The following is a 25,793-nucleotide window of genomic DNA, read 5'->3' as shown; positions in this document are numbered from 1 at the left end:
TAGGTGGCGAATGATTACACAGACCGCAATTTGTGTTTAATCAGAATCAGAATCCAGAATCAGGATCTCCTTTACTGCTCAAGTGAACGCCTTATATATTAACACAATGTCTGCTAGAGCCAATCAGCTTTGCATTCGTGGCCTTGCAGATGCCAGTAATCAGTTGGCCCTGTGCCATCTCCAGCTATTCTCTAAAGTACGTTTCGCCTGGGAACAGCAAAGGAAAGAACAGTATGCACTGTTCCTTCAAGGTCATGGGAGAGTGCTGTTCTGTCTCAAGCTATACCATCTCCCACAAACATAGACATGGAAGAAGAGAGGGTCAGACAACATAATAGGAAAGCCTTTTACACCCTGAGGAGAATCCAGAAGTAGAACCAGATGCTAAGTGAGACTGTGCCATTGCCACCCTTGGAAGAATGGCATAGCAGAGCAGATAAAGCAAGTCCTGGGCAAGCTGCTTCAACCTAATGGCTGAGCTTTCTTGGATCTATCCTGAGGCACACCAGAAGTCCCTTCCTACCTGACCTGTCCTTTGGTGCTATGGTCCTAACCCCTGCATTGGGCAGGCTACCCCACTGTGGGAAGTGATAGCCTTGGCCCCCCTGCCATGGGGGAGGACTCAAGGGAATGACCACAGAGCACTCTGGTTCCTGGGCACAGAGCTGCGCCATGTTGGGCCTTTTCCAGCATCCTCTGTTCAGAGGAAGAAAGGCTTGCAGAAAGCAGCTCTGTCCCACCTGGGGGACAACATGAAACTATGACGCTTCAGCTGTGAGTTGTTGGGACCATGTTTTGCAAAAGCTTCCACGGCAGGATTTTCTTCCACAGCTATCAGGTGGTTGTTTTCTTGCTGACTTTCTTCTGCATTTGCTGCTGGAAAGCCTGGAGCTGCTGTTACAACAATATCAAAGAACCTGATGGGTTCTTCTGGTATCCTCATGGGTCCTCAAGACAGGTGACACATTCATCCAACCCTCTCTTTACTACTTGCTTTGCAGTGTACGGCTTATGTTAGGGAAAGAGACAGCGTATGCACACAAGAGTGGATAGCAATCTCTGAAATGCGTGCCAGGAGTGCAAAGAATCCCACACAGGTGGAGAAGCTTAGAAGGCAGGGTTGGAGCTGCTGAAAGATTAGGAGTTCTCAGACTCCAGCAGGTGAGCAGCAGCACCTTTGTGAACCGCACAGAGCAATACATTCCTTCCTCGGCATCTTGGGAGAGGTCCTACCGACGGAAGCACAACACAGGGACACTGACGGCCATGCAGAAGAGTTTTATTGAGTAGAGACGGGGAAACAGGATGCGTTTGAATGGACGTCACAGCGCACGAGGTGCATGAGGGTGACCTGACAGTCTGCAGCACGGGGCTGCAGGAGAGTTCCTGCTGGACATCAGTCCATGTAGGAGTTCCCACCTAGCAGTTCCTTTCTAGATGTGCATTGAGGTGGAAGACAGCAAGGAGACAATAGCAGAAAATGAAAGAGCAGAAGAACATAAATGCAGACACAGGCTGTGCTGTGAGAGACTAGGCAGACCCCCTAGAGGGCCTTCCTTAGCAGGCGTAGCTGGAATCAGCCAGTTGCTCTGAATCCAGTGCCCAAGGGGTGCGTCTTCATTGCAGTGCCATCTTCTGGGTATGTGGGGGTGCTCCTCTGGGGCCTTCACCAGCACGTTTAGCAGGGCAGGCACCTCCTGCTGCCACAGATGCGGCCACCAAGGTCAAGGCCAGAGAGGCTGAAGCCCCCGGAGTTGATGGGCACTCCCTGAGAGCTGAGGATGCTGCCAACGGCAGCGGACGTGGAGGATCCCACGATGGTGTTCTGCGGGAAGGAGCTGAGGATGGGTCCGGGCAGGGTCACCACCACAGGAGAGGGCTCGATGACGACATTGGAGTCCTGGCACTGCCTGACACAGGGCTCATTGCAGCTGTTGGCCAGCGGGGTGGGGCCGCAGGGCCGGCATGGCACACAGGGTTCGTAGCAGGACATGTCTGAGAGTGGGAGGCACCTGCGAGAGAGGTCAGGGAGGAATCAGAGCATGGGGGAACTCATGAGGAGCAACACGTGACACTAACACAAGGGACTCAGGGCTTCTGAGGGGCCATAACCTGGACGTTGTGCAGCTCAAAACACAGCTCTTTTGCCTCAACCCCAAGAGACCTGCCAAGGGCAGCCAGAGCCAAAGAGGTTTCTGCTCAGCCAAAACAAATGCTAAGGCAAGCACCAGCAAACACCCCTCTCATGGCTCTCACCAGCCCAGAACCTCTGCCCTATCTCTCCATTCCACGCACACCCAACATGCAGCAAAGCCCAGCACAACATCTATCAGCTGATATGTGCTGCAGGTACATGAGGGCGAAGAGAAAGGGCATTACACTCACCTGTTCCCAAGAAGGTAGAGGCGAGAGAAGTAGATGGGAGTGGAGAGTTTGGCTGTCTTTTATACTGCTCCTGCACTGCCTTGGGTCCAGAGACACCCAGGGCCTGGCCAGTAATTTTCCAGCACGCTCACCTCAAATGCAAAATGGCTTTGCTCATGGCATGGTTGATGATGGTTTTCCCTTCAATGGAGCCTTTCATTTCCTCATTTCTGGCATGCCCATTCTCCACAGACGCTGCCTTCAGGCACTGGCATTAGAGGGACAAGGATATGCGGAGCAGGAGCATGGCAGTATGCATAGAAGTGATGGCCCATGTGTGGCAGGGTCCAGCACGGATGCAAATATGGGGCAGTGGCACTCTTGTGGGGTTGTCTGTGACTCCTTTTCCTGGAAGGAGCCCAGGCTCTCTCTGTTCTCTAGTCCCCAGGCAAGCACCCAAGGCTCCCCAGGCATGTGGATGTGCCATATCCTTCTGCCTGGATCTCTCCAGCTGTCACTGCTCCTCGCCCCCACCTCACCCCAAACAGGTGGGCTGCACTGCAGAGTTTGTCTCTCTTCCTCCTGATACTCTTTGCTGTGGGGAGAGTTTTGTTCCAGGAGACGGAGCTGGGATTAGGAAAGACAAAGAGCACTATGAGCTGATGCTGGCCATAGAGCAACACAGAGGCCTTTACTGTTATACTGGCAGTGAAAAGAAACATTTAGGAAAAGGTGCGCGTAGCCATACATGGAGCTGGTGACCTTGTGAAGGACGTGGAGGCTGGGGGAGCTCATGGAGCTCAATCCCATGGTGAGGTCACCACAGAGCAGGTAGAAAAAGCTGAGATACGCAAAGCCTCCTTGGCCTTGTGTCTTGCCTGGTAGGATTTGCCTTCAGGACTATGAGAAGATTTGGAGCAAGGTAGAATCACTTTCAGTACAGGAGGTTCAAGCTGTGGCTCTTGAAAGTAATGGAACAGAAGCAAGTGCGTAGAAGCTGATGGGATGCCTTTGCGAGTGCTGAGGAAGGTGGCCAAGGTCACTGCAAGGCCTCAACAGACTGGGCAAGGGACAGACAGCTATGTCATGCACTTCATCAACGGGAAGCGCCAAGTGGTGCACCGGTGCAGGAGCGATGCCGTGCAGCAGTCCATGGTGGGTGCCGAGTGGTGGCAAACACTTTGCAACAAAGGAATGGGACGTGTCTGGAGCATGTAGGGAGGCTGTTAGGAAAATCAAAGCTCCTCTGGAGTTGAGACTGGCCGGGGGCCTCTGGGGAAGAGCTTCCACTGCTACAGCAGACGCAGAAAGCTGACCGAGTGAAATGAAGATCCACCGCTGAATGGGGTGCATGAGTCAGTGAGAGTGGAGGCTGATAAGGCTGGGGCACTCAATCCTTTCTCTGCCTCAGTCTTTGCCAGGAAGCCCTGCCAGGCTTCTGTGACCTTCCAGAGGGTTCAAGGAGGAGGAACATCCCTCCCAGCAGTGAGGAGGATCAAATGAAGGATTGTTTCAGAGGAGCTGACCTGTGCAGGCCCACGACTCCCGGCGGACTGCGTCCGAGGGAGCCGAGAGTGCTGGCTGAGATCGTGCCAGGCCCATTCTCTAGTGTCCTTGCTAGATCATGGAGACCGGGGCAGGTTGCCGATGCCTGGAGAATAAAAGGCTCCTGGCCATCTTGAGAAAAGGTGCAAAGGACAATTGGGGAACTACAGGCCTTTCAGTCCCTCGTTTCTCTTTCGACTCTGTCTCCCAAAATAGCCTTGTATCCGACTGAGGATGCTGTGCTCTCAGTGTGTGAGTACGGAATTGGCAAAAATTGGGGGTTGGTGGGACTCGGAGGGTAGGGGTTTGTGAGCCAGGCTCCAGCGGAGGCCTATACGAAGGGCAGTTCCAGCAGGATCTCTGCCTGGACTTGTCCGCTACAATAATATCTCTAGATGACCTGGTGGAAGCAGGAGAGTGCCTCCGCATCAAGCTTGCAGATGACAGCTAACTGCACGGATCAGCTGATTTACTCTAGCACAGGGTGTCCATTCAGGGGTGCTAGACAGCCTGTGGGAATGGTCCAGCTGGAGTCTTATGAGCTGCTGGCTGTGTGGAGGGAGAGAAAGTGTTGCGAAAGACATCTGCATGCTGGCCCAAGTGGTCCCTGTCTAGCAGGCAATATGTGTTCTTGCAGCATAAAGTCTTAGGCACGCATCTCCTCCCATGCCCCAAAGCCCACTTTAGTTTGAAGCACAACCCAGCAGCATTGTGGAAACAAAGAAAGTTTTGCCTGTTCCCAAGTGGGTGTTGGGGCTTGGGCAGGATACTCGAGCTTCCCCAACAAAGCTTCAAGAACCAGGAGGACCTGTGGCAGGACACCATCGGGGGCTGGCAGGACCCTGCCACATGCCTGGGGCATGTGTTGAGAAGGTCCCTGGGTCACTCCAGGTCACTCCAGAAGTCCCTTCCTACCTGACCTGTCCTTTGGTGCTATGCTCCTAACCCCTGCATTGGGTAAGCTACCCCACTGTGGGAAGTGATAGCCTTGGGAGTGACATGCTGCCATGGGGGAGGACTCAAGGGAATGACCACAGAGCACTCTGCTTCCTGGGCACAGAACAGCAGCACCTTTGTGAACCGCACAGAGCAATAAATTCCTTCCTCGGCGTCTTGGGAGAGGTCCCACCAAGGGAAGAACAACACTGGGACACTGATGGCCATGCAGAAGAGCTTTATTGAGTAGAGACAGGGAAACAGGATGCATTTGAATGGACGTCACAGCGCACGAAGTGCATGAGGGTGACCTGAGAGTCTGCAGCATGGGGCTGCAGGAGAGTTCCTGCTGGACATCAGTCCATGTAGGAGTTCCCACCTAGCAGTTCTTTTCTAGGTGCGCATTGAGGTGGAAGAAGACAGCGAGGAGACAGTAGCAGAAAATGAAAGAGCAGAACATAAATGCAGACATAGGCTGTGCTGTGAGAGAGACTAGGCAGACCCCCTAGAGGGCCTTCCTTAGCAGGCGTAGCCGGAATCACCCAGTCGCTCTGAATCCAGTGCCCAAGGGGTGCGTCTTCATTGCAGTACCATCTTCTGGGTATGTGGGGGTGCTCCTCTGGGGCCTTCACCAGCACGTTTAGCAGGGCAGGCACCTCCTGCTGCCACAGATGCGGCCACCAAGGTCAAGGCCAGAGAGGCTGAAGCCCCCGGAGTTGATGGGCACTCCCTGAGAGCTGAGGATGCTGCCAACGGCAGCGGACGTGGAGGATCCCACGGCAGTGTTCTGCGGGAAGGAGCTGAGGATGGGTCCGGGCAGGGTCACCACCACGGAAGAGGGCTGGATGAAAACATTGGAGTCCTGGCACTGCCTGACACAGGGCTCGTTGCAGCTGTTGGCCAGCGGAGTGGGGCCGCAGGGCCGGCATGGCACACAGGATTCGTAGCAGGACATGTCTGAGAGTGGGAGGCACCTGTGAGGGAGGAAGCAGAGCATGGGGAAACTCATGAGGAGCAACACGTGACACTACCACAAGGGACTCAGGGCTTGTGGGGGGCCATAACCTGGATGTCGTGCAGCCCAAAACACAGCTCTTTGGCCTCAACCCCAAGAGTCCTGCCAAGGCAGCAAGAGCAAAAGAGTGTTCTGCCCACACCCCAGCAACCCTAAGGCAAGCACCAGCAAACACCCCTCTCATGGCTCTCACCAACCCCGAAGCTCTGCCATCTCCCCTCCTCCCAAGCACTCCCAACACTCAGCCAAGCACAACAGCTATCAGTTGAGATGTGCTGTAGGTACATGAGGGCAAAGAGAAAGAGCTTTACACTCACCTGGTCCCAGGGAGGTGGAGGCAAGAGAAGTGGATGGAGAGTGGAGAGTTTGCCTGTCTTTTATAGTGCTCCTGCACTGCCCTGGGACCAGAGACACCCAGGGCCTGGCCAGTAATTTTCCAGCACGCTCACCTCAAATGCAAAATGGCTTTGCTCATGGCATGGTTGATGATGGTTTTCCCTTCAACGGAGCCTTTCATTTCCTCATTTCTGGCATGCCCATTCTCCACAGACGCTGCCTTCAGGCACTGGCATTAGAGGGCCAAGGATATGCGGAGCAGGAGCATGGCAGTATGCATAGAAGTGATGGCCCATGTGTGGCAGGGGCCCAGCACGGACACAAATATGGGGCCGTGGCACTCTTGTGGGGTTGTCTCTGACTCCTTTGCCTGGAAGGGGCCCAGGTCCTCTCTGTTCTCTAGTCCCCAGGCAAGCACCCAAGGCTCCCCAGGCATGTGGATGTGCCATATCCTGCTCTCTCCCTCCTTACTGCCTGGATCTCTCCAGCTGTCACTGCTCCTTGCCCCCACCTCACCCCAAACAGGTGGGCTGCACTGCAGAGTTTGTCTCTCTTCCTCCTGATACTCTTTGCTGTGGGGAGAGTTTTGTTTCAGGAGGCAGAGCTGGGATTAGGATATGCAGAGAGCACTATGGGCTGAAGCTGGCCATAGAGCAACACAGAGGCCTTTACTGTTATACTGGCAGCGAAAAGAAACATTTAGGAAAAGGTGGGCGTAGCCATGCATGGAGCTGGTGACCTTGTGAAGGACGTGGAGGCTGGTGGTGGAGCTCAATCCCATGGCAAGGTCACCACAGAGGGGGCAGAAAAGGCTGAGATACGCAAAGCCTCCTTGGCCTTGCGTCTTCCTTGTAGGATTTGCCTTCAGGACTATGAGAAGATTTGGAGCAAGGAAGACTCACTTTATGTACAGGAGGTTCAAGCTGTGGCTCTTGAAAGTAATGGAACAGAAGCAAGTGCGTAGGAGCTGATGGGACGCCTCTGCGAGTGCTGAGGGAGGTGGCCAAGGTCACTGCAAGGCCTCAACAGACTGGGCAAGGGACAGACAGCTATGTCATGCACTTTATCAAAGGGAAGTGCCAAGTGGTGCACTGGCGCAGGAGCGATGCCGTGCAGCAGTCCATGGTGGGAGCCAAGTGGTGGCAAACACTTTGCAACAAAGGAGTGGGACGTGTCTGGAGTATGTAGGGAGGCTGCTAGGAAAATCAAAGCTCCTCTGGAGTTGAGACTGGCCGGGGGCCTCCGGGGAAGAGCTTCCACTGCTATAGCAGACGCAGAAAGCTGACCGAGTGAAATGAAGATCCACCGCTGAATGGGGTGCATGAGTCAGTGAGAGTGGATGCTGATAAGGCTGGGGCACTCAATCCTTTCTCTGCCTCAGTCTTTGCCAGGAAGCCCTGCCAGGCTTCTGTGACCTTCCAGAGGGTTCAAGGAGGAGGAACATCCCTCCCAGCAGTGAGGAGGATCAAATGAAGGATTGTTTCAGAGGAGCTGACCTGTGCAGGCCCATGACTCCTGGCAGAGTGCGTCCAAGGGAGCCGAGAGTGCTGGCCGATATCTTGCCAAGCCAATTCTCTAGCGTCCTGCCTGGAGAATAAAAAGTAGATGCCTGGAGAATAAAAGGCTTATGGCTATAAATGGTGCAAAGGACAATGGGGGAACTACATTCTCTCTTTCCGTCTCTTATTTCTCTTTCGACACTGTCTCCCAAAATAGCCTTGTATCCGACTGAGGATGCTGTGCTCTCAGTGTGTGAGTACAGAATCGGCAAAAATTGGGGGTTGGTGGGACTCGGAGGGTAGGGGTTTGTGAGCCAGGCTCCAGTGGAGGCCTATAGGAAGGGTGGTACCAGCAGGATCTCTGCTGGGAATTGTCCTCTACAATAATCTCTCTCGATGACATGGTGGAAGCAAGAGAGTGCCTCCGCATCAAGCTTGCAGATGACAGCTAACTGCACGGATCAGCCAATCTACGTTATAACAGGGTGTCCATTCAGGGGTGCTAGACAGCCTGTGGGAATGGTCCAACTGGAGTCTTATGAGCTGCTGGCTGTGTGGAGGGAGAGAAAGTGTTGCAAGACATCTGCATGCCGGCCGAAGTCATCCGGAGCTAGCAGGCAATATGTGTTCCTACGGCATAAAGTCTTAGTCACCCATCTCCTCCCATGCCCCAAAGCCCACTTTAGTTCGAAGCACAACCCAGCAGCATTGTGGAAACAAAGAAAGCTTTGCCTGTCCCAGATGGGTGTTGGGGGCTTGAGCAGGATACTCGAGCCTCCCCAACAAGGCTTCAAGAGCCAGGAGGACCTGTGGCAGGACACCATCGGGGGCTGGCAGGACCCTGCCACATGCCTGGGGCATGTGTTGAGAAGGTCCCTGGGTATGAAAGCCTCTCAGAATACATCAAGGAGTCATTGCCTCTTCACTGAGGCAAGAAAAAAGGGCTTCCCTGCCCTGGAGATATGGAGGCAGCTAGTATGCATCCCAGAAGCATACAGGGATGTCTTCAGTGACTGTGCTTGCTGGGACAAACTCCACTAGCTCTCAGGGAGAGCACAGCCTCCCTGCAAAGCTCCCTTTGACTTCCTGAGACAGGAACTGTGTCAGCCAAGTCTCGTGATGCCGGGACCAACCCGTGGTGAGCCACAACCAAGGAAGGCCTTAAGGAAGGCCATGTGTCACCCTACTGGCATGAGGCTAAGCCAAGCGTGGGTCCTGGCTGCAGCCACACACCACATGCAGGGCTGAATTCCTGTCCAGCATGGGCAGATCCAACGCTGCCCTGCAGAAAATTCTTCCAAGTAGCAGGATGCCCCCAGGCGCAACCCTAAGGAGCCCCAGTAGCCATTGCCCTCCTGCCTGACCTCGCTGCTGCTCCCAGAGCTAAAGGGCCTCAAATGATTTTGGGGACGTTGCGGAAAATGAACTGATGGCCAGAGGGAGCTGGGAGAGAGCAAAGGCTCGTGCTCCGGCCAGAGAGTTTGTGGTAGAGCGCTCCTTCTTGCAAGGGCATCACAAGCAGCTCCAACAAAGGACTCTAGGCCAATATCGGCCCTCTCTGCACAGGAGGACTCCTCCAGCACTTGCACCATCACCTCTATGCATACTGCCAACTCCTGCTCAAAAAATCTTTGAGCCCTACGTGACAGTTTAGAGAAGGGTCCTGGGAGGCAGAATGGGCATGCCAGAAATGAGGAAATGAAAAGGCTCCATTGATGAGACAACAAATACCACCCGCGCCATGAGAAGAACTATTTTGCATTTGAGGTGAGCGTGCTGCAAAATTACTGGTCAGGCCCTGGGTGTCTCTGGGCCTGGGGCAGCACAGGAGCACTATAAAAGACAGCCAAACTCCACACTCTTCCATCCACTTCTCTTGCCTCCACCTCCTTGGGAACAGGTGAATGTGAAGCCCTTTCTCTTGCTGCTCCTTCTCCTGCTCCCACAGCTCATCTCAGCTGATAACTGCTGTGCTGGGTGTTAGCAGTGTTCGGAGGGGGAAAGAGGGCAAAGGATCTGGGCTGGTGAGAGCCATGAGAGGGGTGTTTGCTGGTGTTTACCTTAAGGTTGTTGTGGTGTGGGCAGAATCCTCTTTGGCTCTGGCTGCCCTTGGCAGGGCTCTTGGGGTTGAGGCAAAAGAGCTGTATTTTGAGCTGAACGACCTCCAGGTTATGGCCCACCAGAAGCCCTGAGTCCCTTGTGGTAGTGTCACGTGTTGCTCCTAATGAGTTCCCTCATGCTCTGCTTCCTCCCTGGCCTCTCTCGCAGGTGCCTCCAGCTCCTCAGACATGTCCTGCTGCGACCCATGCGTGCCATGCCGGCCCTGTGGGCCCACCCCGCTGGCCAACAGCTGCAATGAGCCCTGTGTCAGGCAGTGCCAGGACTCCACCATTGTCATCCAGCCCTCTCCCGTGGTGGTGACCCTGCCCGGACCCATCCTCAGCTCCTTCCCGCAGAACACCGCCGTGGGATCCTCCACATCCGCTGCCGTTGGCAGCATCCTCAGCTCTCAGGGAGTGCCCATCAACTCCGGGGGCTTCAGCCTCTCTGGCCTTGGCCTTGGTGGCCGCTCCTGTGGCACCAGGTGCCTCCCCTGCTAAACGTGCTGGTGAAGACCCTCTAGAAGGACCTCCAGGCAACCAGAAGATGGCACTGCAAGAGACTGCCTGTCTTGCACACGGCATTCAGACGGTGTCTTTGATTGTAACTGCCCTCCCAAGGGAATGCTGGAGAGGGCCAGCCTTGGCTCTCTCAGAGCAAGTCCCGTCTTTGAGTTTCCCTCCTTCCACTCTCCCCTTTCGCTGCGTTGTCCAGGCTGTCTTCTGCTGATGTGGGCCATGCAGTCCCCCAAAGCCTGCTTTGGGGACCCTGCTGGCCCCTCCCGCTGTGCAGGTGCAGGCTTTTGTCTGCCCCTGGTGCTCCCTTCCCCTGGACCTCTGCTTGGATGAGCTAGCTCGTTTTTCTCTGGTGACTCATTAAAGGTCTTCTGCATGCATGCCTGGGTCTCTGTAGTGTTCTTTTTTCTGTGGTTATTCTCCCAAGATGCCCAAGGAGAAAGGCAATTTTCTGGGGTGACTGTGTTGACTTGGGAGCACATGAGACCCCTTTAAATTTCCCAAAGGAACTAGAGGGTGGGCACTCTGCAGCTGTGGTCTTGTAGACATGCTTCCTTGGAGCTGAGAAGGACATTCGTGGTTACTCCAGTGCATGTAGTCATTGGGCCCTGTCTCTCAGCACCTCTGCCCAGAAATGTCCTCTGGGCCTCAGTGTGGCTCCTTTGAACTGGGAGACAGAGCTTGGGGAAGAGCTGTGGCTGTGGGTGGCCCTGGAGGGACAGCATCCCCATGAGTGCTTGAGGGAAGGAGTATCTCTTCCTCTGGGTGGAACTTAACTGGTGGAAGCAGCTCTGACAGAAGATGGCTACCCAAGGAGAGCAGGAGTGAGGATGGGAGGGAATAGGCTTGCAGACAGCGCATGTCATCCCCCTGCTTGCAAGGATGCTCTGCTTTTCCTGGGGAAAGTGTCTGGGGAGCGGCAAGCTGGGAGTGACTCAGGGCCAGAGGAGGGGTAGGGGTGTTGTTCAAGTGTCCCAAGTGTGTCCAGTAGCTTCCCAGAGTAGTGTTCTAACAGCAGGAAGGCTGGAGAGAAGCTTACAGCTGAGGAAGAAGCAGTGCAGAACTGATTGTCAGAGTCGGGTAGTCTCTGACCAGCTCCTATCTGATATTCTGTGCATCTGAGGAGTCAAAAAAGAAAGCCTGATGTTTGAAGATATTTGCTTTTTCGTGCGATTTTTGATTTAGCCACACGATTCAGCAATATCACAATACAAGTGATCACACTACAAACGTGTAGTTGCACAGGTCAGTCCAGTACTCACGGGCTTGATATTCCCTGTCTTTAGAACACACCCACCGGCAGGATCCTGGTCCTCGCCTGGCGCTGGGAATGAATACATGTGCTGAAAGCATCTCAAGCCTTTGACTTTCTCCACAATTCCTTTTTTAAATCATTTCTGTTTTACACGAGATGTTGGGTTTTATACCCTGTGTTCGGCTGAGCCACGTATACACTTCTCCCAGGCTGGCCTGACTAATCTCAGGAGACATGTACATTCACTTGATCAACTCTGGAAGAAACATTTACACCACTTAATCCACTCAGCAGATGCATCTGCTAATCTAACACAAAGGTCATTGCTCTGGGGCCCTGTGTGTTGAAATGAAGTCAGTTGTCTGTAGAACAGATGCGATCAGCGAGTTGCATCCTACATGATTCCTGAGTTTCACAGCAACCTCACCCTTTGCCCATCTCCTCTGAGCCTTCTGCCATGCTTATGGCTTGGTCGCACTGCGGCAAGACACAGCCGGGCATCTCCCTGAGCCATGGTGCAGAGCTTTCGGGGTAGTAGAGATGCAACCTACACTCTGTGCCCAGTGAATTTGCAGCTCCTCTCAAGAAAAAGTCTCCTAAGAAGGCCAGAGGAAAACCCTTCAGGAAGGCTGCAACTGGCAACTCTGTTCCGTGACACCAGAGAGTCAGCAGCATTCTTGGCTGCATTAAGAGGAGCACAGTTAGTAGTGTAATGGAAGTGATTAGCCAGCTCTGTTCAAGATGCATTCAACTGCATGAAGAATTCCATGTCCATTTTTAGTTTCTCTTTGATGCAGGAAAGACATGGCACAAGTGCATAGTATGCAGCGGTGGGCTGCCAGGCTGGTCACGGGTCTGGAGCACTTGGCCTGTGAGGAGACGAAGCCCACTGTGAGGGAAGGGGATGTGCCGAGTCAGGAGACGTGGGCACCTCCTGGCCGCTATCCCACTGTTCTGGTGAAGTCACTGAGAAGACAGAGCCAAGTTCTTCCCTAGGGTATGTGGCTGGAGGACAGCAGACAATGGGCCTATGTGGCGAATGATTACACAGACCGCAATTTGTGTTTAATCAGAATTGGAATCCAGAATCAGGATCTCCTTTACTGCTCAAGTGAACGCCTTATATATTAACACAATGCCTGCTAGAGCCAATCAGCTTTGCATTCGTGGCCTTGCAGATGCCAGTAATCAGCTGGCCCCGTGCCGTCTCCAGCTACTCTCTAAAGTACGTTTCGCGTGGGAACAGCAAAGGAAAGAACAGTATGCACAGTTCCTTCAAGGTCATGGGAGAGTGCTGTTCTATACCATCTCCCACAGGCATAGACATGGGAAGAAGAGAGGGTCAGACAACATAATAGGAAAGTCTTTTACACCCTGAGGAGAATCCAGAAGTAGAACCAGATGCCAAGTGAGGCTGTGCCATTGCCACCCTTGGAAGAATGGCATAGCAGAGCAGATAAAGCAAGTCCTGGGCAAGCTGCTTCGACCTAATGGCTGAGCTTTCTTGGATCTATCCTGAGGCACTCCAGAAGTCCCTTCCTACCTGACCTGTCCTTTGGTGCTATGCTCCTAACCCCTGCATTGGGTAAGCTACCCCACTGTGGGAAGTGATAGCCTTGGGAGTGACATGCTGCCGTGGGGGAGGACTCAAGGGAATGACCACAGAGCACTCTGCTTCCTGGGCACAGAACAGCAGCACCTCTGTGAACCACACAGAGCAATAAATTCCTTCCTCGGCGTCTTGGGAGAGGTCCCACCAAGGGAAGAACAACACTGGGACACTGATGGCCATGCAGAAGAGCTTTATTGAGTAGAGACAGGGAAACAGGATGCATTTGAATGGACGTCACAGCGCACGAAGTGCATGAGGGTGACCTGAGAGTCTGCAGCATGGGGCTGCAGGAGAGTTCCTGCTGGACATCAGTCCATGTAGGAGTTCCCACCTAGCAGTTCTTTTCTAGGTGCGCATTGAGGTGGAAGAAGACAGCGAGGAGACAGTAGCAGAAAATGAAAGAGCAGAACATAAATGCAGACATAGGCTGTGCTGTGAGAGAGACTAGGCAGACCCCCTAGAGGGCCTTCCTTAGCAGGCGTAGCCGGAATCACCCAGTCGCTCTGAATCCAGTGCCCAAGGGGTGCGTCTTCATTGCAGTACCATCTTCTGGGTATGTGGGGGTGCTCCTCTGGGGCCTTCACCAGCACGTTTAGCAGGGCAGGCACCTCCTGCTGCCACAGATGCGGCCACCAAGGTCAAGGCCAGAGAGGCTGAAGCCCCCGGAGTTGATGGGCACTCCCTGAGAGCTGAGGATGCTGCCAACGGCAGCGGACGTGGAGGATCCCACGGCAGTGTTCTGCGGGAAGGAGCTGAGGATGGGTCCGGGCAGGGTCACCACCACGGAAGAGGGCTGGATGAAAACATTGGAGTCCTGGCACTGCCTGACACAGGGCTCGTTGCAGCTGTTGGCCAGCGGAGTGGGGCCGCAGGGCCGGCATGGCACACAGGATTCGTAGCAGGACATGTCTGAGAGTGGGAGGCACCTGTGAGGGAGGAAGCAGAGCATGGGGAAACTCATGAGGAGCAACACGTGACACTACCACAAGGGACTCAGGGCTTGTGGGGGGCCATAACCTGGATGTCGTGCAGCCCAAAACACAGCTCTTTGGCCTCAACCCCAAGAGTCCTGCCAAGGCAGCAAGAGCAAAAGAGTGTTCTGCCCACACCCCAGCAACCCTAAGGCAAGCACCAGCAAACACCCCTCTCATGGCTCTCACCAACCCCGAAGCTCTGCCATCTCCCCTCCTCCCAAGCACTCCCAACACTCAGCCAAGCACAACAGCTATCAGTTGAGATGTGCTGTAGGTACATGAGGGCAAAGAGAAAGAGCTTTACACTCACCTGGTCCCAGGGAGGTGGAGGCAAGAGAAGTGGATGGAGAGTGGAGAGTTTGCCTGTCTTTTATAGTGCTCCTGCACTGCCCTGGGACCAGAGACACCCAGGGCCTGGCCAGTAATTTTCCAGCACGCTCACCTCAAATGCAAAATGGCTTTGCTCATGGCATGGTTGATGATGGTTTTCCCTTCAACGGAGCCTTTCATTTCCTCATTTCTGGCATGCCCATTCTCCACAGACGCTGCCTTCAGGCACTGGCATTAGAGGGCCAAGGATATGCGGAGCAGGAGCATGGCAGTATGCATAGAAGTGATGGCCCATGTGTGGCAGGGGCCCAGCACGGACACAAATATGGGGCCGTGGCACTCTTGTGGGGTTGTCTGTGACTCCTTTGCCTGGAAGGGGCCCAGGTCCTCTCTGTTCTCTAGTCCCCAGGCAAGCACCCAAGGCTCCCCAGGCATGTGGATGTGCCATATCCTGCTCTCTCCCTCCTTACTGCCTGGATCTCTCCAGCTGTCACTGCTCCTTGCCCCCACCTCACCCCAAACAGGTGGGCTGCACTGCAGAGTTTGTCTCTCTTCCTCCTGATACTCTTTGCTGTGGGGAGAGTTTTGTTTCAGGAGGCAGAGCTGGGATTAGGATATGCAGAGAGCACTATGGGCTGAAGCTGGCCATAGAGCAACAGATAGGCCTTTACTGTTATACTGGCAGCGAAAAGAAACATTTAGGAAAAGGTGGGCGTAGCCATGCATGGAGCTGGTGACCTTGTGAAGGACGTGGAGGCTGGTGGTGGAGCTCAATCCCATGGCAAGGTCACCACAGAGGGGGCAGAAAAGGCTGAGATACGCAAAGCCTCCTTGGCCTTGCGTCTTCCTTGTAGGATTTGCCTTCAGGACTATGAGAAGATTTGGAGCAAGGAAGACTCACTTTATGTACAGGAGGTTCAAGCTGTGGCTCTTGAAAGTAATGGAACAGAAGCAAGTGCGTAGGAGCTGATGGGACGCCTCTGCGAGTGCTGAGGGAGGTGGCCAAGGTCACTGCAAGGCCTCAACAGACTGGGCAAGGGACAGACAGCTATGTCATGCACTTTATCAAAGGGAAGTGCCAAGTGGTGCACTGGCGCAGGAGCGATGCCGTGCAGCAGTCCATGGTGGGAGCCAAGTGGTGGCAAACACTTTGCAACAAAGGAGTGGGACGTGTCTGGAGTATGTAGGGAGGCTGCTAGGAAAATCAAAGCTCCTCTGGAGTTGAGACTGGCCGGGGGCCTCCGGGGAAGAGCTTCCACTGCTATAGCAGACGCAGAAAGCTGACCGAGTGAAATGAAGATCCACCGCTGAATGGGGTGCATGAGTCAGTGAGAGTGGATGCTGATAAGGCTGGGGCACTCAATCCTTTCTCTGCCTCAGTCTTTGCCAGGAAGCCCTGCCAGGCTTCTGTGACCTTCCAGAGGGTTCAAGGAGGAGGAACATCCCTCCCAGCAGTGAGGAGGATCAAATGAAGGATTGTTTCAGAGGAGCTGACCTGTGCAGGCCCATGACTCCTGGCAGAGTGCGTCCAAGGGAGCCGAGAGTGCTGGCCGATATCTTGCCAAGCCAATTCTCTAGCGTCCTGCCTGGAGAATAAAAAGTAGATGCCTGGAGAATAAAAGGCTTATGGCTATAAATGGTGCAAAGGACAATGGGGGAACTACATTCTCTCTTTCCGTCTCTTATTTCTCTTTCGACACTGTCTCCCAAAATAGCCTTGTATCCGACTGAGGATGCTGTGCTCTCAGTGTGTGAGTACAGAATCGGCAAAAATTGGGGGTTGGTGGGACTCGGAGGGTAGGGGTTTGTGAGCCAGGCTCCAGTGGAGGCCTATAGGAAGGGTGGTACCAGCAGGATCTCTGCTGGGAATTGTCCTCTACAATAATCTCTCTCGATGACATGGTGGAAGCAAGAGAGTGCCTCCGCATCAAGCTTGCAGATGACAGCTAACTGCACGGATCAGCCAATCTACGTTATAACAGGGTGTCCATTCAGGGGTGCTAGACAGCCTGTGGGAATGGTCCAACTGGAGTCTTATGAGCTGCTGGCTGTGTGGAGGGAGAGAAAGTGTTGCAAGACATCTGCATGCCGGCCGAAGTCATCCGGAGCTAGCAGGCAATATGTGTTCCTACGGCATAAAGTCTTAGTCACCCATCTCCTCCCATGCCCCAAAGCCCACTTTAGTTCGAAGCACAACCCAGCAGCATTGTGGAAACAAAGAAAGCTTTGCCTGTCCCAGATGGGTGTTGGGGGCTTGAGCAGGATACTCGAGCCTCCCCAACAAGGCTTCAAGAGCCAGGAGGACCTGTGGCAGGACACCATCGGGGGCTGGCAGGACCCTGCCACATGCCTGGGGCATGTGTTGAGAAGGTCCCTGGGTATGAAAGCCTCTCAGAATACATCAAGGAGTCATTGCCTCTTCACTGAGGCAAGAAAAAAGGGCTTCCCTGCCCTGGAGATATGGAGGCAGCTAGTATGCATCCCAGAAGCATACAGGGATGTCTTCAGTGACTGTGCTTGCTGGGACAAACTCCACTAGCTCTCAGGGAGAGCACAGCCTCCCTGCAAAGCTCCCTTTGACTTCCTGAGACAGGAACTGTGTCAGCCAAGTCTCGTGATGCCGGGACCAACCCGTGGTGAGCCACAACCAAGGAAGGCCTTAAGGAAGGCCATGTGTCACCCTACTGGCATGAGGCTAAGCCAAGCGTGGGTCCTGGCTGCAGCCACACACCACATGCAGGGCTGAATTCCTGTCCAGCATGGGCAGATCCAACGCTGCCCTGCAGAAAATTCTTCCAAGTAGCAGGATGTCCCCAGGCGCAACCCTAAGGAGCCCCAGTAGCCATTGCCCTCCTGCCTGACCTCGCTGCTGCTCCCAGAGCTAAAGGGCCTCAAACGATTTTGAGGACGTTGCGGAAAATGAACTGATGGCCAGAGGGAGCTGGGAGAGAGCAAAGGCTCGTGCTCCGGCCAGAGAGTTTGTGGTAGAGCGCTCCTTCTTGCAAGGGCATCACAAGCAGCTCCAACAAAGGACTCTAGGCCAATATCGGCCCTCTCTGCACAGGAGGACTCCTCCAGCACTTGCACCATCACCTCTATGCATACTGCCAACTCCTGCTCAAAAAATCTTTGAGCCCTACGTGACAGTTTAGAGAAGGGTCCTGGGAGGCAGAATGGGCATGCCAGAAATGAGGAAATGAAAAGGCTCCATTGATGAGACAACAAATACCACCCGCGCCATGAGAAGAGCTATTTTGCATTTGAGGTGAGCGTGCTGCAAAATTACTGGTCAGGCCCTGGGTGTCTCTGGGCCTGGGGCAGCACAGGAGCACTATAAAAGACAGCCAAACTCCACACTCTTCCATCCACTTCTCTTGCCTCCACCTCCTTGGGAACAGGTGAGTGTGAAGCCCTTTCTCTTGCTGCTCCTTCTCCTGCTCCCACAGCTCATCTCAGCTGATAACTGCTGTGCTGGGTGTTAGCAGTGTTCGGAGGGGGAAAGAGGGCAAAGGATCTGGGCTGGTGAGAGCCATGAGAGGGGTGTTTGCTGGTGTTTACCTTAAGGTTGTTGTGGTGTGGGCAGAATCCTCTTTGGCTCTGGCTGCCCTTGGCAGGGCTCTTGGGGTTGAGGCAAAAGAGCTGTATTTTGAGCTGAACGACCTCCAGGTTATGGCCCACCAGAAGCCCTGAGTCCCTTGTGGTAGTGTCACGTGTTGCTCCTAATGAGTTCCCTCATGCTCTGCTTCCTCCCTGGCCTCTCTCGCAGGTGCCTCCAGCTCCTCAGACATGTCCTGCTGCGACCCGTGCGTGCCATGCCGGCCCTGCGGCCCCACCCCGCTGGCCAACAGCTGCAATGAGCCCTGTGTCAGGCAGTGCCAGGACTCCACCATTGTCATCCAGCCCTCTCCTGTGGTGGTGACCCTGCCTGGACCCATCCTCAGCTCCTTCCCGCAGAACACCGCCGTGGGATCCTCCACATCTGCTGCCGTTGGCAGCATCCTCAGCTCTCAGGGAGTGCCCATCAACTCCGGGGGCTTCAGCCTCTCTGGCCTTGGCCTCAGTGGCCGCTCCTGTGGCACCAGGTGCCTCCCCTGCTAAACGTGCTGGTGAAGACCCTCTAGAAGGACCCCCAGGCAACCAGAAGATGGCACTGCAAGAGACTGCCTGTCTTGCACACGGCATTCAGACGGTGTCTTTGATTGTAACTGCCCTCCCAAGGGAATGCTGGAGAGGGCCAGCCTCGGCTCTCTCAGAGCAAGTCCCGTCTTTGAGTTTCCCTCCTTCCACTCTCCCCTTTCGCTGCGTTGTCCAGGCTGTCTTCTGCTGATGTGGGCCATGCAGTCCCCCAAAGCCTGCTTTGGGGACCCTGCTGGCCCCTCCCGCTGTGCAGGTGCAGGCTTTTGTCTGCCCCTGGTGCTCCCTTCCCCTGGACCTCTGCTTGGATGAGCTAGCTCGTTTTTCTCTGGTGACTCATTAAAGGTCTTCTGCATGCATGCCTGGGTCTCTGTAGTGTTCTTTTTTCTGTGGTTATTCTCCCAAGATGCCCAAGGAGAAAGGCAATTTTCTGGGGTGACTGTGTTGACTTGGGAGCACATGAGACCCCTTTAAATTTCCCAAAGGAACTAGAGGGTGGGCACTCTGCAGCTGTGGTCTTGTAGACGCCCTTCCTTGGAGCTGAGAAGGACATTCGTGGTTACTCCAGTGCATGTAGTCATTGGGCCCTGTCTCTCAGCACCTCTGCCCAGAAATGTCCTCTGGGCCTCAGTGTGGCTCCTTTGAACTGGGAGACAGAGCTTGGGGAAGAGCTGTGGCTGTGGGTGGCCCTGGAGGGACAGCATCCCCATGAGTGCTTGAGGGAAGGAGTATCTCTTCCTCTGGGTGGAACTTAACTGGTGGAAGCAGCTCTGACAGAAGATGGCTACCCAAGGAGAGCAGGAGTGAGGATGGGAGGGAATAGGCTTGCAGACAGCGCATGTCATCCCCCTGCTTGCAAGGATGCTCTGCTTTTCCTGGGGAAAGTGTCTGGGGAGCGGCAAGCTGGGAGTGACTCAGGGCCAGAGGAGGGGTAGGGGTGTTGTTCAAGTGTCCCAAGTGTGTCCAGTAGCTTCCCAGAGTAGTGTTCTAACAGCAGGAAGGCTGGAGAGAAGCTTACAGCTGAGGAAGAAGCAGTGCAGAACTGATTGTCAGAGTCGGGTAGTCTCTGACCAGCTCCTATCTGATATTCTGTGCATCTGAGGAGTCAAAAAAGAAAGCCTGATGTTTGAAGATATTTGCTTTTTCGTGCGATTTTTGATTTAGCCACACGATTCAGCAATATCACAATACAAGTGATCACACTACAAACGTGCAGTTGCACAGGTCAGTCCACTACTCACGGGCTTGATATTCCCTGTCTTTAGAACACGCCCACCGGCAGGATCCTGGTCCTCGCCTGGCGCTGGGAATGAATACATGTGCTGAAAGCATCTCAAGCCTTTGACTTTCTCCACAATTCCTTTTTTAAATCATTTCTGTTTTACACGAGATGTTGGGTTTTATACCCTGTGTTCGGCTGAGCCACGTATACACTTCTCCCAGGCTGGCCTGACTAATCTCAGGAGACATGTACATTCACTTGATCAACTCTGGAAGAAACATTTACACCACTTAATCCACTCAGCAGATGCATCTGCTAATCTAACACAAAGGTCATTGCTCTGGGGCCCTGTGTGTTGAAATGAAGTCAGTTGTCTGTAGAACAGATGTGATCAGCGAGTTGCATCCTACATGGTTCCTGAGTTTCACACCAACCTCACCCTTTGCCCGTCTCCTCTGAGCCTTCTTCCATGCTTATGGCTTGGTCGCACTGCGGCAAGACACAGCCGGGCATCTCCCTGAGCCATGGTGCAAAGCTTTCGTGGTAGTAGAGATGCAACCTACACTCTGTGCCCAGTGAATTTGCAACTCCGCTCAAGAAAAAGTCTCCTAAGAAGGCCAGAGGCAAACCCTTCAGGAAGGCTGCAACTGGCAACTCTGTTCCGTGACACCAGAGAGTCAGCAGCATTCTGGGCTGCATTAAGAGGAGCACAGTTAGTAGTTTAATGGGAGTGATTAGCCAACTCTGCTCAAGATGCATTCAACTGCATGAAGAATTCCATGTCCATTTTTAGTTTCTCTTTGATGCAGGAAAGACATGGCGCAAGTGCATAGTATGCAGCGGTGGGCTGCCAGGCTGGTCACGGGTCTGGAGCACTTGGCCTGTGAGGAGACGAAGCCCACTGTGAGGGAAGGGGATGTGCCGAGTCAGGAGACGTGGGCATCTCTTGGCAGCTATCCCACTGTTCTGGGGAGGTCACTGAGAAGACAGAGCCAAGCTCTTCCCTAGGGTATGTGGCTGGAGGACAGCAGACAATGGGCCTAGGTGGCGAATGACTACACAGACCGCAATTTATGTTTAATCAGAATCGGAATCCAGAATTGGCATCTCCTCTACTGCTCAAGTGAACGCCTTATATATTAACACAATGTCTGCTAGAGCCAATCAGCTTTGCATTCGTGGCCTTGCAGATGCCAGTAATCAGTTGGCCCTGTGCCGTCTCCAGCTATTCTCTAAAGTACATTTCGCCTGGGAACAGCAAAGGAAAGAACAGTATGCACTATTCCTTCAGGGTCATGGGAGAGTGCTGTTTTGCCTCAAGGTATACCATCTCCCACAGGCATAGACATGGAAGAAGAGAGGGTCAGACAACATAATAGGAAAACCTTTTACACCCTGAGGAGAATCCAGAAGTAGAACCAGATGCCAAGTGAGACTGTGCCATTGCCACCCTTGGAAGAATGGCATAGCAGAGCAGATAAAGCAAGTCCTGGGCAAGCTGCTTCGACCTAATGGCTGAGCTTTCTTGGATCTATCCTGAGGCACTCCAGAAGTCCCTTCCTACCTGACCTGTCCTTTGGTTCTATGATCCTAACTCCTGCATTGGGTAAGCTACCCCACTGTGGGAAGTGATAGCCTTGGGAGTGACATGCTGCCATGGGGGAGGACTCAAGGGAATGACCACAGAGCACTCTGGTTCCTGGGCACAGAGTTGCGCCATGTTGGGCCATTTCCAGCATCCTCTGTTCAGAGGAAGAAAGCCTTGCAGAAAGCAGCTCTGTCCCACCTGGGGGACAACACGAAACTATGATGCTCCAGCTGTGAATTATTGGAACCACGTTTTGCCAAAGCTTCCACGGCAGGATTTTCCTTCACTGCTCTCAGGGTTTTTTTTTTCTTTTTGTTTTCTTTTCTTCTTTTTTTTTTTCTTGCTGGCTTTCTTCTGCATTTGCTGCTGGAAAGCCTGGAGCTTCTGTTACAACAATATCAAAGAACTTTATGGGTTCTTCTGGTTTACTCCTGGGTCCTCAAGACAGCTGACACATTCATCCAACCCTCTCTCTACTACTTGCTTTGCAGTGTTTGGGTTATGTTAGGAAAAGAGACAGCGTATGCACACAAGAGTGGATAGCAATCTCTGAAATGTGTGCCAGGAGTGCAAAGAATCCCACACAGGTGGAGAAGCTTAGAAAGCAGGGTTGGAGCTGCTGAAAGATTAGGAGTCCTCAGAGCAGGTGAGCAGCAGCACCTTTGTGAACCGCACAGAGCAATACATTCCTTCCTCGGCATCTTGGGAGAGGTCCTACCGACGGAAGCACAACATAGGGACACTGATGGCCATGCAGAAGAGCTTTATTGAGTAGAGACGGGGAAACAGGATGCGTTTGAATCGATGTCACAGCGCACGAGGTGCATGAGGGTGACCTGAGAGTCTGCAGCACGGGGCTGCAGGAGAGTTCCTGCTGGACATCAGTCCATGCAGGAGTTCCCGCCAAGCAGTTCCTTTCTAGGTGCGCATTGAGATGGAAGAAGAAAGCAAGGAGACAGTAGCAGAAAATGAAAGAGCAGAAGAACATAAATGCAGACATAGGCTGTGCTGTGAGAGAGACTAGGCAGACCCCCTAGAGGGCCTTCCTTAGCAGGCGTAGCCGGAATCACCCAGTCGCTCTGAATCCAGTGCCCAAGGGGTGCGTCTTCATTGCAGTGCCATCTTCTGGGTATGTGGGGGTGCTCCTCTGGGGCCTTCACCAGCACATTTAGCAGGGCAGGCACCTCCTGCTGCCACAGATGCGGCCACCAAGGTCAAGGCCAGAGAGGCTGAAGCCCCCGGAGTTGATGGGCACTCCCTGAGAGCTGAGGATGCTGCCAACGGCAGCGGACGTGGAGGATCCCACGGCGGTGTTCTGCGGGAAGGAGCTGAGGATGGGTCCGGGCAGGGTCACCACCACAGGAGAGGGCTCGATGATGACATTGGAGTCCTGGCACTGCCTGACACAGGGCTCAGTGCAGCTGTTGGCCAGCGGGGTGGGCCCGCAGGGCCGGCATGGCACGCACGGTTCGTAGCAGGACATGTCTGAGGAGCTGGAGGAACCTGTGAGAGAGGCCAAGGAGGAAGCAGAGCATGGGGGAACTCATTAGGAGCAACGCGTGACACTACCACAAGGGACTCAGGGCTTCGGGGGGCTGTAACATGGACGTCGTGCAGTCCAAAACACAGCTCTTTTGCTTCAACCCGAAGAGCCCTGCCAAGGGCAGCCAGAGCCATGAGGTTTCTCCTCAGCCAAAACAAACGCTAAGACAAGCCCAGCAAACACCTCTCTCATGGCTTTCACCAGCCCAGAACCTCTGCCCTATCTCTCCATTCCAAGCACGCCCAACATGAAGCAAAGCCCAGCACAACATCTATCAGCTGATATGTGCTGCAGGTACATGAGGGTGAAGAGAAAGTGCATTACACTCACCTGTTCCCAAGGAGGTGGAGGCAAGAGAAGTGGATGGAGAATGGAGAGTTTGCCTGTCTTTTATAGTGCTCCTGCACTGCCCTGGGACCAGAGACACCCAGGGCCTGGCCAGTAATTTTCCAGCACGCTCACCTCAAATGCAAAATGGCTTTGCTCATGGCATGGTTGATGATGGTTTTCCCTTCAATGGAGCCTTTCATTTCCTCACTTTTGGCATGCCCGTTCTCCACAGACGCTGCCTTCAGGCACTGGCATTAGAGGGACATGGATATGCGGAGCAGGAGCATGGCAGTATGCATAGAAGTGATGGCCCATGTGTGGCAGGGACCCAGCATGGACACAAATATGGGGCCGTGGCACTCTTGTGGGGTTGTCTGTGACTCCTTTGCCTGGAAGGGGCGCAGGCTTTCTCAGTTCTCTAGTCCCCAGGCAAGCACCCAAGGCTCCCCAGGCATGTGGATGTGCCATATCCTTCTGCCTGGATCTCTCCAGCTATCACTGCTCCTTGCCCCCACCTCACCCCAAACAGGTGGGCTGCACTGCAGAGTTTGTCTCTCTTCCTCCTGATACTCTTTGCTGTGGGGAGAGTTTTGTTCCAGGAGACGGAGCTGGGATTAGGAAAGACAAAGAGCACTATGAGCTGAAGCTGGCCATAGAGAACACAGAGGCCTTTACTGTTACACTGGCAGTGAAAAGAAACATTTAGGAAAAGGTGCGCGTAGCCATACATGGAGCTGGTGACCCTGTGAAGGACGTGGAAGCTGGGGGAGCTCATGGAGCTCAATCCCATGGTGAGGTGACCACAGAGCAGGTAGAAAAAGCTGAGATACGCAAAGCCTCCTTGGCCTTGTGTCTTGCCTGGTAGGATTTGCCTTCAGGACTATGAGAAGATTATGGAGAGAGCAAAGGCTCGGGCTCAGGTCAGAGAGTTTGTGGTGCAGCACTCCTTCTTGCAAGGGCATCACAAGCAGCTCCAACAAAGGACTCTAGGCCGATATCGGCCCTCTCTGCACAGGACGACTCCTCCAGCACTTGCGCCATCACTTCTGTGCATACTGCCAACTCCTGCTCAAAAATCTTTGAGCCCTTCATGACAGTTTAGAGCAGGGTCCTGGGAGGCAGAATGGGCATGCCAGAAATGAGGAAATGAAAAGGCCCCATTGATGAGACAACAAACACCACCCGCGCCATGAGAAGAGCTATTTTGCATTTGAGGTGAGCGTGCTGGAAAATTACTCGCCAGGCCCTGGGTGTCTCTGGGCCTGGGGCAGCACAGGAGCACTATAAAAGACAGTCAAACTCCACACTCTTCCATCCACTTCTCTTGCCTCCACCTCCTTGGGAACAGGTGAGTGTGAATCCCTTTCTCTTGCTGCTCCTTCTCTTGCTCCCACAGCTCATCTCACCTGATAACTGCTGTGCTGTGCTGGGTGTTGGGAGTGCTGGGAGGGGGAGAGGGCAGAATTTTTGAGCTGATGAGAGCCATGAGAGGAGTTTGCGGGTGCTTGCCTTAAGGTTGTTGTGGTGTGGGCAGAATCCTCTTTGGCTCTGGCTGCCCTTGGCAGGGCTCTTGGGGTATAGGCAAAAGAGCTGTGTTTTGAGCTGCATGACGACCATTTTACGGCCTCCCAGAAACCCTGTGTCCCTTGTGGTAGTGTCATGTGTTGCTCCTCATGAGTTCCCCCATGCTCTGCCTCTCTCACAGGTGCCTCCCACTCTCAGACATGTCCTGCTACGAACCCTGTGTGCCATGCCGGCCCTGTGGTCCCACCCCGCTGGCCAACAGCTGCAACGAGCCCTGTGTCAGGCAGTGCCAGGACTCCAATGTCGTCATCGAGCCCTCTCCTGTGGTGGTGACCCTGCCCGGACCCATCCTCAGCTCCTTCCCACAGAACACCGCCGTGGGATCCTCCACGTCTGCTGCCATTGGCAGCATCCTCAGCTCTCAGGGAGTGCCCATCAACTCCGGGGGCTTCAGCCTCTCTGGTCTTGGCCTCAGTGGCCGCATCTGTGGCAGCAGGAGGTGCCTGCCCTGCTAAACGTGCTGGTGAAGACCCTCTAGAAGGACCCCCAGGCAACCAGAAGATGGCACTGAAATGAGGATGCCTCTCTTGCACACAGCATTCAGATGGTCTCTTTGATTGTATCTGCCCTCCCAAGGGAATGCTGGAGAGGGCCAGCCTCGGCCCTCTCAGAGCAAGTCCCGTCTTTGCCTTCCCCTCCTTCCATTCTCCCCTTTCACTGCGTTGTCCTGGCTGTCTTCTGCTGATGTGCACCTTGCAGTCCTCCAAAGCCTGCTTTGGGGACCCTGCTGGCCCCTCCTGCTGTGCAGGTGTACGTTTTTTTCTGCCCCTGGTGCTCCTTTCCGCAGGACCTCTGCTTGGACGAGCTAACTCGTTTTTCTCTGGTGACACATTAAAGGTCTTCTGCATGTATGCCTGGGTCTCCACAGCATTCTTCCCTCCGTGGTTATTCTCCAATGCTGCCCAGGGAGA

At 54.0% G+C, this 25,793-nt stretch overlaps 7 protein-coding genes across 8 annotated transcripts; 3 read left to right on the top strand and 4 right to left on the bottom strand.

Annotated features, from left to right (window-relative positions):
- Positions 1–1,678: 1,678 nt before the first annotated feature.
- On the bottom strand, positions 1,679–2,455 carry LOC148591645 (feather beta keratin-like). Its single transcript, XM_088537266.1, has 2 exons — positions 2,388–2,455; positions 1,679–1,998 (listed from the first exon to the last, which is right to left on the bottom strand). The coding sequence occupies exon 2, from the start codon at positions 1,991–1,993 to the stop codon at positions 1,679–1,681; it is 315 nt and encodes a 104-aa protein (XP_088393392.1). The 5' UTR covers positions 1,994–1,998; positions 2,388–2,455.
- A 3,030-nt stretch (positions 2,456–5,485) lies between these two features.
- LOC148591644 (feather beta keratin-like) lies at positions 5,486–6,248 on the bottom strand. Its single transcript, XM_088537141.1, has 2 exons — positions 6,180–6,248; positions 5,486–5,805 (listed from the first exon to the last, which is right to left on the bottom strand). The coding sequence occupies exon 2, from the start codon at positions 5,798–5,800 to the stop codon at positions 5,486–5,488; it is 315 nt and encodes a 104-aa protein (XP_088393267.1). The 5' UTR covers positions 5,801–5,805; positions 6,180–6,248.
- Positions 6,249–9,506: 3,258 nt separating this feature from the next.
- LOC148591643 (feather beta keratin-like) lies at positions 9,507–10,295 on the top strand. The gene is made up of 3 exons (XM_088537222.1): positions 9,507–9,601; positions 9,889–9,897; positions 9,974–10,295. The coding sequence occupies exon 3, from the start codon at positions 9,984–9,986 to the stop codon at positions 10,293–10,295; it is 312 nt and encodes a 103-aa protein (XP_088393348.1). The 5' UTR covers positions 9,507–9,601; positions 9,889–9,897; positions 9,974–9,983.
- Positions 10,296–13,769: 3,474 nt separating this feature from the next.
- Positions 13,770–14,532, bottom strand: LOC148591642 (feather beta keratin-like). Its single transcript, XM_088537139.1, has 2 exons — positions 14,464–14,532; positions 13,770–14,089 (listed from the first exon to the last, which is right to left on the bottom strand). Exon 2 carries the CDS (start codon positions 14,082–14,084, stop codon positions 13,770–13,772), a length of 315 nt encoding a protein of 104 aa, XP_088393265.1. The 5' UTR covers positions 14,085–14,089; positions 14,464–14,532.
- Positions 14,533–17,752: 3,220 nt separating this feature from the next.
- LOC148591641 (feather keratin Cos1-2-like) lies at positions 17,753–18,579 on the top strand. The gene is made up of 3 exons (XM_088537219.1): positions 17,753–17,885; positions 18,173–18,181; positions 18,258–18,579. Exon 3 carries the CDS (start codon positions 18,268–18,270, stop codon positions 18,577–18,579), a length of 312 nt encoding a protein of 103 aa, XP_088393345.1. The 5' UTR covers positions 17,753–17,885; positions 18,173–18,181; positions 18,258–18,267.
- Positions 18,580–22,593: 4,014 nt separating this feature from the next.
- LOC148591640 (feather beta keratin-like) lies at positions 22,594–23,369 on the bottom strand. Its single transcript, XM_088537129.1, has 2 exons — positions 23,301–23,369; positions 22,594–22,913 (listed from the first exon to the last, which is right to left on the bottom strand). Exon 2 carries the CDS (start codon positions 22,906–22,908, stop codon positions 22,594–22,596), a length of 315 nt encoding a protein of 104 aa, XP_088393255.1. The 5' UTR covers positions 22,909–22,913; positions 23,301–23,369.
- Positions 23,370–24,554: 1,185 nt separating this feature from the next.
- Positions 24,555–25,337, top strand: LOC148591639 (feather beta keratin-like). Of its 2 annotated transcripts, none has more exons than XM_088537239.1 (2): positions 24,555–24,652; positions 25,004–25,337. In XM_088537239.1, the coding sequence occupies exon 2, from the start codon at positions 25,023–25,025 to the stop codon at positions 25,335–25,337; it is 315 nt and encodes a 104-aa protein (XP_088393365.1). In that variant the 5' UTR covers positions 24,555–24,652; positions 25,004–25,022. The 2 variants fall into 2 exon arrangements, with proteins under 2 accessions (XP_088393365.1, XP_088393366.1); XM_088537240.1 differs by having other exon boundaries at positions 24,578–24,644; positions 25,018–25,337.
- Positions 25,338–25,793: the final 456 nt, after the last annotated feature.

Source organism: Tinamus guttatus, unplaced genomic scaffold, assembly GCF_059628265.1.
Source record: "Tinamus guttatus ecotype Peru unplaced genomic scaffold, ASM5962826v1 Tinamus_guttatus_pri_ptg000732l, whole genome shotgun sequence".
Lineage (NCBI taxonomy): Eukaryota > Metazoa > Chordata > Aves > Tinamiformes > Tinamidae > Tinamus > Tinamus guttatus.
Note: the sequence above shows the minus strand (reverse complement) of the source record. Positions and strands in the feature narration are given on the sequence as shown.

Bases quoted from the DNA above. Each gene is read 5' to 3' on its own strand.
- LOC148591645 (XM_088537266.1), bottom strand. From the start codon at position 1,993: ATGTCCTGCTACGAACCCTGTGTGCCATGCCGGCCCTGCGGCCCCACC.
- LOC148591644 (XM_088537141.1), bottom strand. From the start codon at position 5,800: ATGTCCTGCTACGAATCCTGTGTGCCATGCCGGCCCTGCGGCCCCACT.
- LOC148591643 (XM_088537222.1), top strand. From the start codon at position 9,984: ATGTCCTGCTGCGACCCATGCGTGCCATGCCGGCCCTGTGGGCCCACC.
- LOC148591642 (XM_088537139.1), bottom strand. From the start codon at position 14,084: ATGTCCTGCTACGAATCCTGTGTGCCATGCCGGCCCTGCGGCCCCACT.
- LOC148591641 (XM_088537219.1), top strand. From the start codon at position 18,268: ATGTCCTGCTGCGACCCGTGCGTGCCATGCCGGCCCTGCGGCCCCACC.
- LOC148591640 (XM_088537129.1), bottom strand. From the start codon at position 22,908: ATGTCCTGCTACGAACCGTGCGTGCCATGCCGGCCCTGCGGGCCCACC.
- LOC148591639 (XM_088537239.1), top strand. From the start codon at position 25,023: ATGTCCTGCTACGAACCCTGTGTGCCATGCCGGCCCTGTGGTCCCACC.